This window comes from Panulirus ornatus, chromosome 5 (genome assembly GCF_036320965.1).
Source record: "Panulirus ornatus isolate Po-2019 chromosome 5, ASM3632096v1, whole genome shotgun sequence".
Taxonomy (NCBI): Eukaryota; Metazoa; Arthropoda; class Malacostraca; order Decapoda; family Palinuridae; genus Panulirus; species Panulirus ornatus.
This window is the reverse complement of record NC_092228.1, coordinates 11,530,466-11,546,325: the sequence shown is the minus strand read 5'-3', so window position 1 is coordinate 11,546,325 and position 15,860 is coordinate 11,530,466. Positions and strand designations below refer to the sequence as shown.

General features: G+C 37.9%; 1 protein-coding gene across 12 annotated transcripts in view; it reads left to right on the top strand.

Annotated features, from left to right (window-relative positions):
- The window catches only part of LOC139748346 (tyrosine-protein phosphatase non-receptor type 11-like), a 131,796-nt gene that overhangs the window by 106,062 nt on the left and 9,874 nt on the right, over positions 1–15,860 (top strand). For 11 of the 12 annotated variants that reach the window (XM_071661487.1, XM_071661453.1, XM_071661470.1 and 8 more), the window contains 2 exons: positions 1,818–2,001; positions 4,888–5,236. In XM_071661487.1, the coding sequence (XP_071517588.1) occupies positions 1,818–2,001; positions 4,888–5,236 (533 nt within the window). Of the gene's footprint in view, positions 1–1,817; positions 2,002–4,887; positions 5,237–8,176; positions 15,182–15,860 lie in introns of those variants that run through there. The other variant, XM_071661495.1, reaches the window with a different exon arrangement.

Genomic DNA, 15,860 nt, shown 5'->3' with positions numbered 1-15,860 from the left:
CTCCTCTAGAGATGCTTTTATCCCCTTTATCAACCTCTCCTCACCCATCCTCTTCCTGTGTCCAAACCATTTAAAGGGAACCTTCTTCATCTGTATCTTATTACCTTAGCTCCCTCTTACCCATTCATTTCTTACTCAGTCTACCTCCCCCAAACACACACACACACTCACACAAAACACATTGTCATTAAGCATTCCATGTCCACATTCACCCTCATCCATGTATTCTTATATATAGCCCTTGTCTCACATCCATACAATACTGCTGGGACTACTAAACCTTCAGACAAACAAAGATTGCCTGTCTTTGCCTCCCAGATAGTGATCCCCCTTTCTACATATGCCTCAGTGCTTTCATGACCTTCACTACCTCCCCCACTGTATGACTCGCTTCAGTTTCCATGTTTCCATTCACTGTCTTGTCCTCTCTTAGGCATCTAAAACACTCCCTTCCCATTCACTGTCTTGTCCTCTCTTAGGCATCTAAAACACTTCCCTTCCTCCAAGTTTTCTCCATTCATACTTACACCCTAACTTATCTCTTTGCTCTTCTAAGCTTAATAATCTTGTTTTTATTAAATTTTAATCTCTGCTCTCTCCTCTCGCACACACTCCCAAACTCGGACACCATCTTCTTCAGTTTCTGACTTGAATCTGCTACTAGAGTTTTGTTATCAGCAAGTAAATGATGCCTAAAAAGAAAAGAAAAAAATCGTACATCCCCTTCCCTCCTGACTCTTGCATTTGCCTCCACCGTCCTCCCAATGCATACCAACCACTTGATGTGTCATATATGTGGTGTGAAAGGTGCAATATTCGGATATATATTCATGTTATTCACCAACAGTCCTGTGCCTGATAACGAGATAAAAGTATACATGAAGTAAGAATAAAGCTTTCAGTATATATAAAGAAAGTAGCCAATCCTTCAATATCCTCCCGACTCTTGCCAGACAGTTTCCTTTAGTGAATTATAGTGGGAAAGGTGTAATATACCTAAATATATATATATATATATATATATATATATATGTTTTTTACCACCATCATTGTGCCTGGGTATGAAGCGAAAGGACAGTAAGAAAACAAACTCGATAGAAAAAGAAACTTCCTTTCCATATCTTCCTGTGTTATCAAAAGATGACAAACACATCATTCACACTTCTAAAGGCACTGTCTTAATATGGGACAAAGCCAACAAAAAGGTAGTACTATAACTTTCTGTGAATTTTCTGGTACTTTTGAATGCTGATCTTTCTTTTCATAAAAATTTATTGTTGCATATTTGATGCAGTTTGGAATGGAGTTTCTGGACAGTGCTTGCCAATAATGAATTTCATGAGAGTTGGATAAAGAAAAGATAACCTGGCCATTTTCATCTCATTTTAATCCTTTTAAGTTAGATGAGCTCACTAACCTCATTTTACAGGATGTTGGGGCTTCTTTTGGAACTGACTTTACACAGTCAGTTGTAATGCCTTCTGCATCAAAATAGATTGTCTTTACTCTTCTGAATACATATCTTTACCTTTTTTTTATGCAGTCATTTGTAAAGAAAGATTTCCTTTCTCTTGTACGCATCTTTTCTGTCGACTATTTTCTGCATGAATGTCTCAGGGGTTGTACTACATTTAGCAGTGTACTAAGCAGGCTAGCACTGTAAAGCTAAACTTAATTTTTGCAATTTCAGTGACCATACAGAATTCAATTTGTTTTTTTTTGTGTCGTATTATCAAGGTTTGTGAATTCTACTAGATACAGTGTGTGGTTATTTGATGTTTTCTGTAAATATACCTCTTTTTTTCTCCTTTATCAAGGCCTGGCCTGATCATGGTGTTCCGTCCGATCCTGGGTGTGTTCTGAATTTCCTCCATGATGTTAACAAGCGACAAGAAGACATACCATCAGCTGGACCTGTGGTTGTCCATTGCTCAGCGGGTATCGGGCGCACAGGAACCTTCATTGTCATTGATATGATTCTTGATCAGATCAAGAGACAAGGTAAGATGCACCATAAGCATTAATTGCCTAAAATATGGTGTTTCAAATCAGATTTTATTTACAGTGTTCAAGGATTTAAACATACATGTATTTTGTGAACACAGTTACTGGAATAGATATTGATTTTTTGAGAAATAAAGTCTTCTTAAAAGAGCAGTAGGTGATTAGCCAGATTATGTTAGTGATGCTGTACACCTCCTGCTTTTGACTTATCAGATTTGTAAGAAGGATGGTAGTATTAGGAACGTGCAGTATGAGAATGTTATCCAGTTTATTTTTTTATTTTTTAATATCCCAAGATCTGTTACTTTGAAAGGGTGGGGGAGGGAGCAAAGGTTTTGGAAGTGATGAGGAATGTGTGGAAGGAGAGAACATTAAAAATGGGTACATTTGAAGGAGTAGTAGTTCCAACAATATTATATGGTTGTGAGGCATGGGCTGTTGATAGGGTTGTATGGAGGAGGATGGATGTGTTGGAAGTGAAATGTTTGAAGACAGTATGTGGTGTGAGTTGGTTTGATTAAGTAATGAAAGAGTAAGATAGATTTGTGGAAATAAAAAGTGTAGTTGAGAGAGCAGAAGAGGGTGTGTTGAAATGGTTTGGACCTATGGGGAGAATGAGATGAGAGATTGACAGAGGATATATATAATTTTCCAAAAGAAGGAACAGAGAAGGGGGCCAGGTAAGGATATTCCCTCAAAGGCCCAGTCCTTTGTTCTTAACACTACCTCACTGACGTGGGAAATGGCGAATAGTATGAAAGGAAAGGATTATTATTATTATTATTTTGCTTTGTCGCTGTCTCCCGCGTTTGCGAGTTAGCGCAAGGAAACAGATGAAAGGAATGGCCCAACCCACCCCCATACACCTGTATATACATACACGTCCACCCACGCAAATATACATACCTATACATCTCAATGTACACATGTATATACACACACAGACACAACATATATACCCATGCACACAATTCACACTGTCTGCCCTTATTCATTCCCATCGCCACCTCGCCACACATGGAATACCATCCCCCTCCCCCCTCATGTGTGCGAGGTAGCGCTAGGAAAGACAACAAAGGCCCCATTCGTTCACACTCAGTCTCTAGCTGTCATGCAATAATGCCCGAAACCACAGCTCCCTTTCCACATCCAGGCCCCACAGAACTTTCCATGGTTTACCCCAGACGCTTCACATGCCCTGATTCAATCCACTGACAGCACGTCAACCCCGGTATACCACATCGATCCAATTCACTCTATTCCTTGCCCGCCTTTCACCCTCCTGCATGTTCAGGCCCCGATCACTCAAAATCTTTTTCACTCCATCTTTCCACCTCCAATTTGGTCTCCCACTTCTCCTCGTTCCCTCCACCTCCGACACATATATCCTCTTGGTCAATCTTTCCTCACTCATTCTCTCCATGTGCCCAAACCATTTCAAAACACCCTCTTCTGCTCTCTCAACCACGCTCTTTTTATTTCCACACATCTCTCTTACCCTTATGTTACTTACTCGATCAAACCACCTCACACCACACATTGTCCTCAAACATCTCATTTCCAGCACATCCATCCTCCTGCGCACAACTCTATCCATAGCCCACGCCTCGCAACCATACAACATTGTTGGAACCACTATTCCTTCAAACATACCCATTTTTGCTTTCCGAGATAATGTTCTCAACTTCCAAACATTCTTCAAGGCTCCCAGGATTTTCGCCCCCTCCCCCACCCTATGATTCACTTCCGCTTCCATGGTTCCATCCACTGCCAGATCCACTCCCAGATATCTAAAACACTTTGCTTCCTCCAGTTTTTCTCCATTCAAACTTACCTCCCAATTGACTTGACCCTCAACCCTACTGTACCTAATAACCTTGCTCTTATTCACATTTACTCTTAAGTTTCTTCTTTCACACACTTTACCAAACTCAGTCACCAGCTTCTGCAGTTTCTCACATGAATCAGCCACCAGTGCTGTATCATCAGCGAACAACAACTGACTCACTTCCCAAGCTCTCTCATCCCCAACAGACTTCATACTTGCCCCTCTTTCCAAAACTCTTGCATTTACCTCCGTAACAACCCCATCCATAAACAAATTAAACAACCATGGAGACATCACACACCCCTGCCGCAAACCTACATTCACTGAGAACCAATCATTTTCCTCTCTTCCTACAAGCACACATGCCTTACATCCTCGATAAAAACTTTTCACTGCTTCTAACAACTTGCCTCCCACACCATATATTCTTATTACCTTCCACAGAGCATCTCTATCAACTCTATCATATGCCTTCTCCAGATCCATAAATGCTACATACAAATCCATATGCTTTTCTAAGTATTTCTCACATACATTCTTCAAAGCAAACACCTGATCCACACATCCACTACCACTTCTGAAACCACACTGCTCTTCCCCAATCTGATGCTCTGTACATGCCTTCACCCTCTCAATCAATACCCTCCCATATAATTTACCAGGAATACTCAACAAACTTATACCTCTGTAATTCGAGCACTCACTCTTATCCCCTTTGCCTTTGTACAATGGCACTATGCACGCATTCCGCCAATCCTCAGGCACCTCACCATGAGTCATACATACATTGAATAATCTTACCAACCAGTCAACAATACAGTCACCCCCTTTTTTAATAAATTCCACTGCAATACCATCCAAGCCTGCTGCCTTGCCGGCTTTCAATATGTATATATTGTTTTGGATTTTTCCCTGATACAGAGTAGATGGATGAATTCTAAATCTTCATTATGTAGTTTTGGGTATGTGTTGAGTGTTACATTTCTCTTGGATGTTTTTATTGTTATTGACATTCCTTAAGAACTGTATCTTAAGATTGCACCAAATTTTTTCAGGTCTTGACTGTGAAATTGATATACAACGCACAATTCAAATGGTTCGATCACAGCGTTCTGGAATGGTACAGACAGAAGCTCAATACAAGTTTGTTTACTTGGCCGTCCAGCACCACATAGAAACTGTGCAACAACGTATATCTGCAGAGCAGAAGAGCTTGCAGTTGGGTCGAGAATACACAAATATAAAATACAGCAGTGAAGCAGCTGGAGGGATAGAGATGGGTAAATCTCTCTCACGATCAACTATCTCGCTTCCCACGACCCCATCAACAACACCACGTGATCCAAAGCGACCCACATCAACTGCAACATTACCAAAGACACAATCAGAAAATCATCTACCAAGGTATTACATTTACAGTGATTTAAAGATTTGGCATGAAAATTGTAAATACAATTCCAGTACTTGTACTAGTAACTGTAAATATGATTCTAGACATTCTTTGTTGTTTGTTCTTTACAACCAGATAAAGGATAACACATTAACATCATAAGAGTTATTGTAAGAATTTGTGTTAAAGTTCAGAGTAAGGGCAGAATTTTAAGTTTGCTCTGAGTAGATTTTTTTTTTTTTTTTTTTTGTACTGCAAGCATCATGAAATGCAGATATTTAAAAGTATAAAGAATTTGGCCTGATGGAGAAAGTATAGATAATGCAGAAATCTCAGGCCGTTGTTGCCTTATCAGTTTTCCTTACAATTTTTACCTGAGCATTCAGAGATTAAGAAGAGCTTATGTAGTTGTCTTGATGTTAGCTTCTGCATTAGTATTAAAGAAAGTTAAAGTTTAGGTGCAAGTATTGGGTAGCTCTTAAAGTCAGCCTGCATGATCCTCAGAGAGGACTTGGTATTTATAAGATTATAATCAGAATGTTCAGTATGATTTTGAAAAGAATATTTACTGGGCCTGACAGCAAGCAAAGGAAGTTGTTAAACCTTCAACTACTGTCCAAGTTGCAAGGATCTGTAATTAGATAAAAGAAATTCTCTACAGTGAGTATTATTAGTTGTGACCCCATTAGTGACTGTCTACCAGTTTTAAATGGCACGCATACTGTGTAAACAAATTATCTTTGCCTGAGCCCTGCCACTGGCCAGCCCTCTTCATTTTTCATCTGTTTGGCTACTACTGTTTGTCCAGATATGATAGTTATTGACAGGTTCAAGAATTGAAAAGAATTGGTTATTTTAGAGAAGAATAAAAGCTTTGTAGTGCTTGTCAATAAGGTACCTTGGATTGTCCTGTTTGTTTACTGTTGAAAATCATCCTGACTACTTCTGCAGGGTGGTGGTTTGTTGCTTGAGCCAACAGATACTGCAGCTAGGGCAGCTGATCACAATTCTTCTGTCATTTTGATAAGTCTCAGTCAGTTTACAGGTGGTTGGTGACTGTGTAGATATAGTGAAGCAGCAGTAGACTTTATTGCTGCTGGCTGGCACAGGAATTACATCTACATCTTAGCTAGAAACTAAGTAGCTGGCTAGTAAATGGATTTGAGCCTCCCAGTTTGTAGATGCTTTGAGAGAAATATGCTGGATTTTTTGATAATTCCATAATAGATATGTTGATATGCTAATTTGATGAGTGACTATCAATATTAGCAGTTCAGGACTGTATAGTCCTTATATAATGTATCAGTGTCTAACACTCAAATATTGTGTTACTTATTTTCCTGTTCCTGAGCTTAGGATATTGTTGGTGTTTTTCATGGTAGACAGGTGTACCTAATGGTCTCTGCCTCTTATTTAGACTCATACCGTGCAGTAAAGCCATGAGTTCCATGCAGAAAAAGAATTTGTAGTACAGGAGACAATTATTTGTACATGCAGGCAATTTACATGAAGTAAATCAAGGATGCTGATACCACCCCCATCTTTCCTGGCTACTGGCAGTTCTCTCTTAATGTAGTATATATGTTTCTAGAAAGGGGCATATTAAGCAAACCACAGTTTCCCATTCACCTCCATGATACAAATTGAAATGCTTTCCAGGGGAAAATTTTTTTACTTCCGTATTTCTCCAAAATTACCGTAAAGAAGCATATTTAACAGTTTTCCTATTTTTTACCGTCATCTATGGGATAACTGTAGTATGGTAACAATATTGTAAAACATATAGAAATCAGATGGTGTGTGTTTTGGCAGAGATCCCTCCCTGAGTTGTGTGTGTAAGGGTTGCAGAGATGGTGGTGATGGTAAGAGGCATTGGGTTTACATTGTCTGTTTAGTTCTTTTTGTTATTACTAGTCTCCCACTACATATATTTCTCTTTTATGCTTATGCATATCTTTCCAGAATAGTTTTTTATTCTCTTTTAAATTCTGATACATTTTCTTCTGAGATTGTATTTGCTTCTCTTTTGTTGATATATCCTATCCTTTTAAGTCTTATAATCATCCAGCCATTAATATTTCATCTCAAAAAGATTGGTGATGAACTGTGTTACGAAAGAATGTTGAAGCAAACCACATGCTGTCTCACCTGATTCAGTTTCCTAATATCTCAAGTACTCTAAAACAGCTATGTTAAGTGGATTACCAGTACTGGCTGGATGTTTGGATGAAATATATAGAAGGTGGGCTGGTAGTTGGAAACAAGTTGGCAACATTTTGTTTACATTTAACACTTGCTGTTGATGGTGAGTGACCTGCTGCTAATAGTGGGACGACAGCTGTTCTTATTGTAGATGATATTTCATTTGTCTGTGGGTCCAGTGCAAGTGGGACAGTAGAAGAACTGTATTAAAAGTTCCTTGGCTTACTCTATCTAGCTCAGAAAAGAGTTTTACATAGCAACTTCCTTTTTACTTGCACAGAGTTATAGTTATGCAGTAAGATATAGCTGACAGTTGATGAGCCGGTAGTGCTTAGATAAAATTTCACCTAATTTAAACTGAACTCTAATTTGTTGAAAAGAAGTAGATTGTATTAACACCAAACCTGGATAATAGTTGCAGTTGTCAGATTTTGACTACTTCAACAGATTCAACTACATTTTCTCAAAATGGAACGTTAATATGTCGTAAAGAATAAGATGTTTTAAAAACTGCTGCATTTTTAATCATACTTTTCACAATAGTGGCTGTTGAAACCATGCACTTTTGATTTGTTTGCACACTTCCTTAATAGCCTTTGTTTTGGCTAGACTTCTGTCTATCTAACTCACAAAACTATGTAATCAAGACATATTTTGACATAACATTAACAGGCAGTGTTTGATGATATAGTTTAAAACGAATATTTATTTAAATTTTAATACTAATACATATATTTTTGGCAACCTGCTAGTCGACGGAGACACTCAATCACTCCCAAGTCCAAGGTTGGAACAGTTGCTTTCAGCCTGTCTTATGTCTTAGAATTAGTTAGCACTTCACCATGATTTGTGGAGGGTGTTGCATCCCTACTTGCATCTAGCTTGACCTATTTTCTTTTTCTCTGTTTTCTTTAGTATTTTTGGACTTGGACATATAGTCCAAAAAGAGCCACATAATTCTCTCTTGCTCCCTCCTCCCCACTCCCTCTATTCAGTATACTACTAGGAGAAATAAAAGTCATGCATGGATCAACATGACATGTTTGAAATCAGTTCGAGATGAATCCAGAATAGGTGATTGTGTTGTGTAAAACAGGTAGCAGCAGAGAGGAGCAGTAGCATTCACCAAGCAAGATTTGCAGTGATGCATTGCATAAGCCCTCCCATTTTGGCAAAATCTCGTTTTGCTCTTTCAGAAAGTAGAGAAAGATGCATGATAATCTCATCATAGCAAGAAATTGAAAGTATCAAAGACATTGTGGTTGGAATACAAGCACTTCAAGAAGGAAGAAGTAGAATACTGTGATTAAGTCTCAGATAAGTGGTTGGAAAATACAATATCCAGAAGATATCAAATGAAAATATAAAAGTCTCGCAGGAAGGATGAATAGGTTATGTTCCATCAAGTAGAATAAGAAGTTTCTGTTTAATAAGTATGTAAGAGTTGCAAAAAACAGTCTATATAAACTCAGGATTCAGTTATTTTTATGGAAGGAGAAAAAAGTATTATAAATCAAGCAAAGACATGCAGTGTAGAACATGTGCCACCCCTGCCCAGTGGCAAAATCTTGTACTAGTTGGTAGCTACTCTCTCTCTCATTAACTGTAAAAGATGCAGTTTTTGCTATTGATTAACTTAAAGAAGACTTAACAATGGAATCAGATGGAATTTCAGTTGTTTTTTTATGTCAGTAGCAAAACTTATCATGTTATTGTTGACACAAAGCGAGGATGATACCAGTATAGTTGAAATCCACCAAATGGCATATGTTTTGCCAATACACAAAGGAGAATTTAAGCTGTCAAAACAATGTAGTTTGTTGTCAGGTAACAGAAATGTTCGAGAAAGTTATCAAGAAACATATTTTAGATTGCCTGAGAAGAAATGATTATATTAACAAAAGCCGTCATGGACTTCTAATGGACAAAAGTGCCTAAATACAACTGCTGATACATTTCAGGAATATATGAAATGCTTACACAGGGAATGAGAGTGGCCACAGTTTTTCTTGACTTTGTTAAAGCATTAAACAAGGTAAACAGTGGAGATCTGGTGAGAAAAATTGCAAAACAAAGCATTAAAGATAAAGGCAATTTAAAGAAATAGGGTGGATTTTGAAATATGTACCGAAAAAAATTGTAATAGTGAGTCTGGCATTGAGCACCCTGATAATAAGAAGTTTCAGCAATATAGATAGAAAGTTGTTTATGGAGTGCTCATTGTATGTATTTGAAATGCAAAATTGAATACTGCTGTGATGGGTCTGTGATGTTTGGTTACCAGAAATACAAGCTGATATTATTAAACTAGAAAATATGAAAACTTTACAAGTACAATTGAGGGAATGTAACACATGGATTATCAGAGAAGATTGAAAGAACTGGAACTATACTGTTGAGAAAGAACATAAAGTTTTATAGCAAGTTATGAAAGGCAGTAAATTCAGGAAATGAAATGCAGTAGATCTGAAAACATGAGACATGGAAGTAACAGAGTAAATGAATCCTGAATGTCCCTTGGAATAAATCAAAAAAGGCTTCAAATGAAAATTTGGGGGTTGTCTTTCTAATTGGAAAGAGGAAGAGGCTCTCTAATATTTGTCACTGGATTAAGTGATATGCAGATAAGGATTACTGAGGTCTTTAAGAGGACACTGTTCAGTGCTGCAAATACTGCCAGATGGACAAAGGAGTGGAATTTATGTAAGGTGTCTGTCAGTAGAGAATAACAGCATTGTGAAACAAGTGACATATAGCGAGTGCTATACACTATCCCTGCCTCAAGGCAATATTATGGCTACAAACTTTACTCAAAGGAAGAACCAGGATAATGAAATGTATGACATTCCATGGAAAATATAAGAAATGTACCAACAAAAATATTTGAAGAGTCCAGCAAGAGAGACGCATAACAAATTAAGGGATCATAAAGAGTGAATACTGAAAACTTTAAGAGAGACTATAAAGATGGCCTGAAACTGGGCAGGATGAACCCAGGGTTGACAACAATGCAATATGCATGGCTTTGGAGAATAACAGTACTGTGAAACAAGTGATATATACAGTGAGTGATACATGCTAGCCTTGCCTCATAACAAGACCTCATTGTAGGTATTTGTTTGTACCCAGTGCAGTTAGTGCTTCATCTGGCCTTGCACTATGGTAAATTTTCATCATGGGTACTTTTATATAGGTAGGTGCTTTTTCTCTGTCTCTGTCTCTCTCCCTGCTTTGTAACTGAATTCCTACAAATCTCTTTGGATGCCACTTTTGTCTCATCTTTTAATGTGTTTTATTTTTACATGGTCTGTAACACATTAGGGCATTGAAATCCTTTTTTTTCCCTAAGCATGTTCACATTTTCAAAGGAGTTTATGAAAAATTCTTCTTGTCTTGCTTAATTTGTTATGCTTTACATTCAAAACACAATTCCCATAATGTTGATGTTAATCTTTACATTTTTAACATTTTGTCTCTTAGGCATATGCATAATCATGATTATGGGTGAATTAGTCGGTTTCATTAGGATAGTTTTTTCAATTTGAATTTAATAGTAATTTTATGTAGTTTCATACTCTACATTACTGTAATTGGTCTTGTACAACAAAGAATTAGTATTTAGTCATATTATTCATACCTTTGCTCAAGTTACCTCTAATATTGCATGACAAAATCTTGGAAGAAGTCTTTATGATTCCTTTTCAATGCAATCAAGTAAATTTTTTGTATCGTTTTCCACTTAGCTTATAGTGGGTGTTGCATAATCTCATGCGGTCATTTTAGTCATTGTAGAAATCAGATTTGCCTTTACTGTAATGAACATTTTATCATTATTCTGCATTGAAATAATCTTCAGTCTCCATGTACAAGAAAATGCAAACAACTTTTTTCAGTATTTTCATCAGTCTCTACATTTTTTTTTTCTAGATATACCCAAAAGTATGCCCCTCCCTATGATAACCACTACCTTGTATATATGTATTGTTAGTACAGTACTTTCATATTTCGTATATTATCCCTTTCTTAATTCCTTGGACTTTTTCAGATAACCTGTTTGAACCATCATTTTGCAGTGTTTGGTCCCATGTACTGTGTAAACTACAATATTGTTATTTCATTATGTAAAGCAGAGAATTTTAGAATTATTATTATTTTTTTTATTATACTTTGTCGCTGTCTCCCGCGTTTGCGAGGTAGCGCAAGGAAACAGACGAAAGAAATGGCCCAACCCCCCCCCCCCATACACATGTATATACATACGTCCACACACGCAAATATACATACCTACACAGCTTTCCATGGTTTACCCCAGACGCTTCACATGCCCTGCTTCAATCCACTGACAGCACGTCAACCCCGGTATACCACATCGCTCCAATTCACTCTATTCCTTGCCCTCCTTTCACCCTCCTGCATGTTCAGGCCCCGATCACACAAAATCTTTTTCACTTCATCTTTCCACCTCCAATTTGGTCTCCCACTTCTCGTTCCCTCCACCTGCGACACATATATCCTCTTGGTCAATCTTTCCTCACTCATTCTCTCCATGTGCCCAAACCATTTCAAAACACCCTTTTCTGCTCTCTCAACCACGCTCTTTTTATTTCCACACATCTCTCTTACCCTTACATTACTTACTCGATCAAACCACCTCACACCACACATTGTCCTCAAACATCTCATTTCCAGCACATCCATCCTCCTGCGCACAACTCTATCCATAGCCCACGCCTCGCAACCATACAACATTGTTGGAACCACTATTCCTTCAAACATACCCATTTTTGCTTTCCAAGATAATGTTCTTGACTTCCACACATTCTTCATGGCTCCCAGGATTTTCGCCCCCTCCCCACCCTATGATCCACTTCCGCTTCCATGGTTCCATCCGCTGCCAGATCCACTCCCAGATATCTAAAACACTTTACTTCCTCCAGTTTTTCTCCATTCAAACTTACCTCCCAATTGACTTGACCCTCAACCCTACTGTACCTAATAACCTTGCTCTTATTCACATTTACTCTTAACTTTCTTCTTTCACACACTTTACCAAACTCAGTCACCAGCTTATGCAGTTTCTCACATGAATCAGCCACCAGCGCTGTATCATCAGCGAACAACAACTGACTCACTTCCCAAGCTGTCTCATCCCCAACAGACTTCATACTTGCCCCTCTTTCCAAAACTCTTGCATTCACCTCCCTAACAACCCCATCCATAAACAAATTAAACAACCATGGAGACATCACACACCCCTGTGGATTTTTTTTTTAGTAAGATATCTTTTGTTTTAATGATTTTTTTTTTGCTATCTTTTCCTTGATTTGTTCTTATTCTAAGGGTTATACATAGTATTTTTTAATTGTTAATATCTTCAAGCATGGCATCTTGGGTAATTAATCTTATAATAAATCATAATATTTAAGTAATCAAATGATGCAAGGGAAGGTAGACAAGGTAGCATTCACTGCTGGAGTGAAACAGCTGATAGCATATGGACTAACCCATTTCCATTATAAGAAATGAAGCTACATCTGACCTAGCATATAGCAAGTTAGATCATTTACCTGTGAATGTCAGGATGTTTTACATGGAAAAGAACATACCTTGAAGAAATGGGAAGGGGAAGTGACTATGCACATTAAGATTCTGGGGAAAGACAAGCAGGATACTTTGGGATCTTAATATGTGTCGAGTCCAAAGCCCTGATAAAATCTCTCTTCATGGAATGTGAAGAAATATCTAGTAGACCACACTGCTATTTATTTATTTATTTTTTGTTCTTCATAAGACCACATGAGTTTATTTATTCATTTTTCATAAGACCACATAAGTTGTTCATATATGTGGGTGAGAGATCACTTCAAGAAGAGGTAGAGGGAGCAGACATCATCATGTTTCCCTTCAAGAAGAGAAATAGGGGCTTTGTAATGAATTGCTGGCCAGTGTGTCTGACAAGTAGCATCTGCAAACTTTGAAGATCATCAGGAAACAAATGAATATGTACCAACAAATGAGATAATACCTAAATGGGAGAGAATGGATGTGTATACATAAGGTTATGCATAACAAATCTCTTGGACTTTTATGATAGAGGGAGAACAGGCCTTGACGTGAAATGCTTGGGTTGATTTTGTGTTCTTGAACTTTCAAGAAACTTTTGACTTTGTTTTCCATAGGAGGTTGATGAATGAAATGAAGCTACAGGCAAGATTAAGAGGAAGACCCTGTGAATGTATTAAATCTCACCAAAGTGGAATGAACAAAGTACACATCAAAGTTAGTAAGGTTTAGTGTAACTAATGGTTTTTCCACAGGGCAGGGTCCTAGGATCACTAAAACTATGAGGGAGTTTAAGAGAGTCCAGGAGTGTGAGAACTTAAGGGAATACCTGTAGTGAAATATATGGTTGATGCAGTTCAACTCATAGTCAAAGTGATCAGAAGGGGAAAGAGAAAAGAAACATGTATGGACTACCATCCTGTGGGAAACCAAGTTGCAGAAATCAACATGTGAAAGAGACTTTGATGTTGATGTAGAATCATCCTTATCCCTAGAACATCACATCAGGACTGTTAATGAAACAAATTACTCTCTAGCTGACATAATAATTGCTTTTAGAGCAATAGACCCCATGAAATATTGTTAAAGAAGATCAATAAGAGAGGATTTAAGTTCAAGGGAGGAGAAGGGACTGAATTTTGTGCTTCATTTTTAAGATAAGAGTAGGGGAAGATATACTAACTACAGACCAGTATCTCAGTTGAGCTTGGTTTGTTGACAACTGACAAGGATAATCAGGGAGCAGTTGGTTGTTTCTTACTAAAGAGATATGTCAAATTGGAAGGTTGTATAGGATCATATGAAGGAAGTCTAAAGATAATCAGGAAGCATATGGATGGTTTTGTACAAAGGAGAAAGTATCTAAATGTATGGTTGTGCAAGTACAAAGGGAAAGAGGTCATGCATGATCTTTTAAACTTTTGTAAAGGAAAACAGATGGAATAGGTGGGAAGATGGATTGCCCGTTCTTTGACTGGTGGAGAGCATTTGACACTGTAATTCACGAAAGGTTGGTGAAACTAGATCATCAGACAGGCATAAAAGGGGAAGCCTCCCTCATGGGATTAAGAGTTATCCAAGTAGAAGGGAATAGAAGTATCAGAGGTGCCTTCTCTAACTCGTTTGGAATAAAAAGTGATATAGTACAGTGCTAATTCTATTATTCCAAATTTACATAAATGTCCAGCCAGAAGGACTGTGTTCACAAGTGATACTGAAGTCATAATAGAAATATGGCCAAGATTGTGACATGCTGTAAAGAAACTTGGACAGACTGATGGATGGGGCACATACTTAGTTGGTGAAGTTCAGCCAACATCATGCAAAGTAATGTAGATAGGTTACAGTGGAAAGAAGCCTAGTAGTGACTGCAATTTTATAGGAAACAAACTACAGGAACCTGTATGGAAGTGATTTGGGACTTAACTTGATACTCTGTATTTTCAGAACACCTAATAAGGAGACTTGTTAAGGAGGTGGCACATTATCTGTTGGTTGATAGTGAAACTGTATTTAAATGTTTTGTTATAGGTAGTTGTCATAGCATGGCCTATAACATTCAATTGTGGTTATCTTGGATGAAACATGGAAAGTTTAAGAAAGAGAAGTATAGAAGAAATTTGTTTAAGCCCCTAAAATGTTCAAAGACCCGATTCCTGAATATTGAAAGGTTATAGGAAGAGGGAAACTCAAAAGAAGGAAGAAAATTCCACAGCTTTGCTCTTCAAGGAGAGGAGGAGGTTTCATGATGATCAAACCTTATGTTGCTGATCTCTGCACAGAAACTATGGGAAGCAGTAGTTTGTTGCTTGCCACTAGAGGAAGGCACGAAGGCACACACACACACAAATCTAACGAGAGCAGTGGTTGAAATAATACCTGTAAAAGAGAGAGAAAGCTGTAGTATCTTGGAGGATGGAAAAGGATGGATGAAGAGAGGTAGTACCAGTTCAGTCAATAAGTCGGTGGCTTTTGATACCACTTTGGCTATGGAAGAGGTGGAAGAAAACCCTCCATCACACTGGGTCAAATAAAACTGCCATAGATATGGAATAGCTCCTTTAAGAAAATATAGTTGTTGAAACTGGATAGCACCCCCAACTTCTGGGGGATAGAGTGAAGGATACAGCTGTACCTAACTTGTTTATTTTGCTGTACTGATGAATTGTAGTGCTTTGAAATCGACAGCATTATCCTGCCCTTGATTAGAGTATACATTTTGTTTTATTACCCCCTTTGAAGAAATACAGATCTGATGAAGGAGGTCCATTTGAGGGCAGCAAAGATATTACATGAAATAAGGATACTGAATTATAGGAAGTGGTTAGCAGCCATGAATTTTCCCATACTGGACAAGAGAAGAGAGACTTAAGT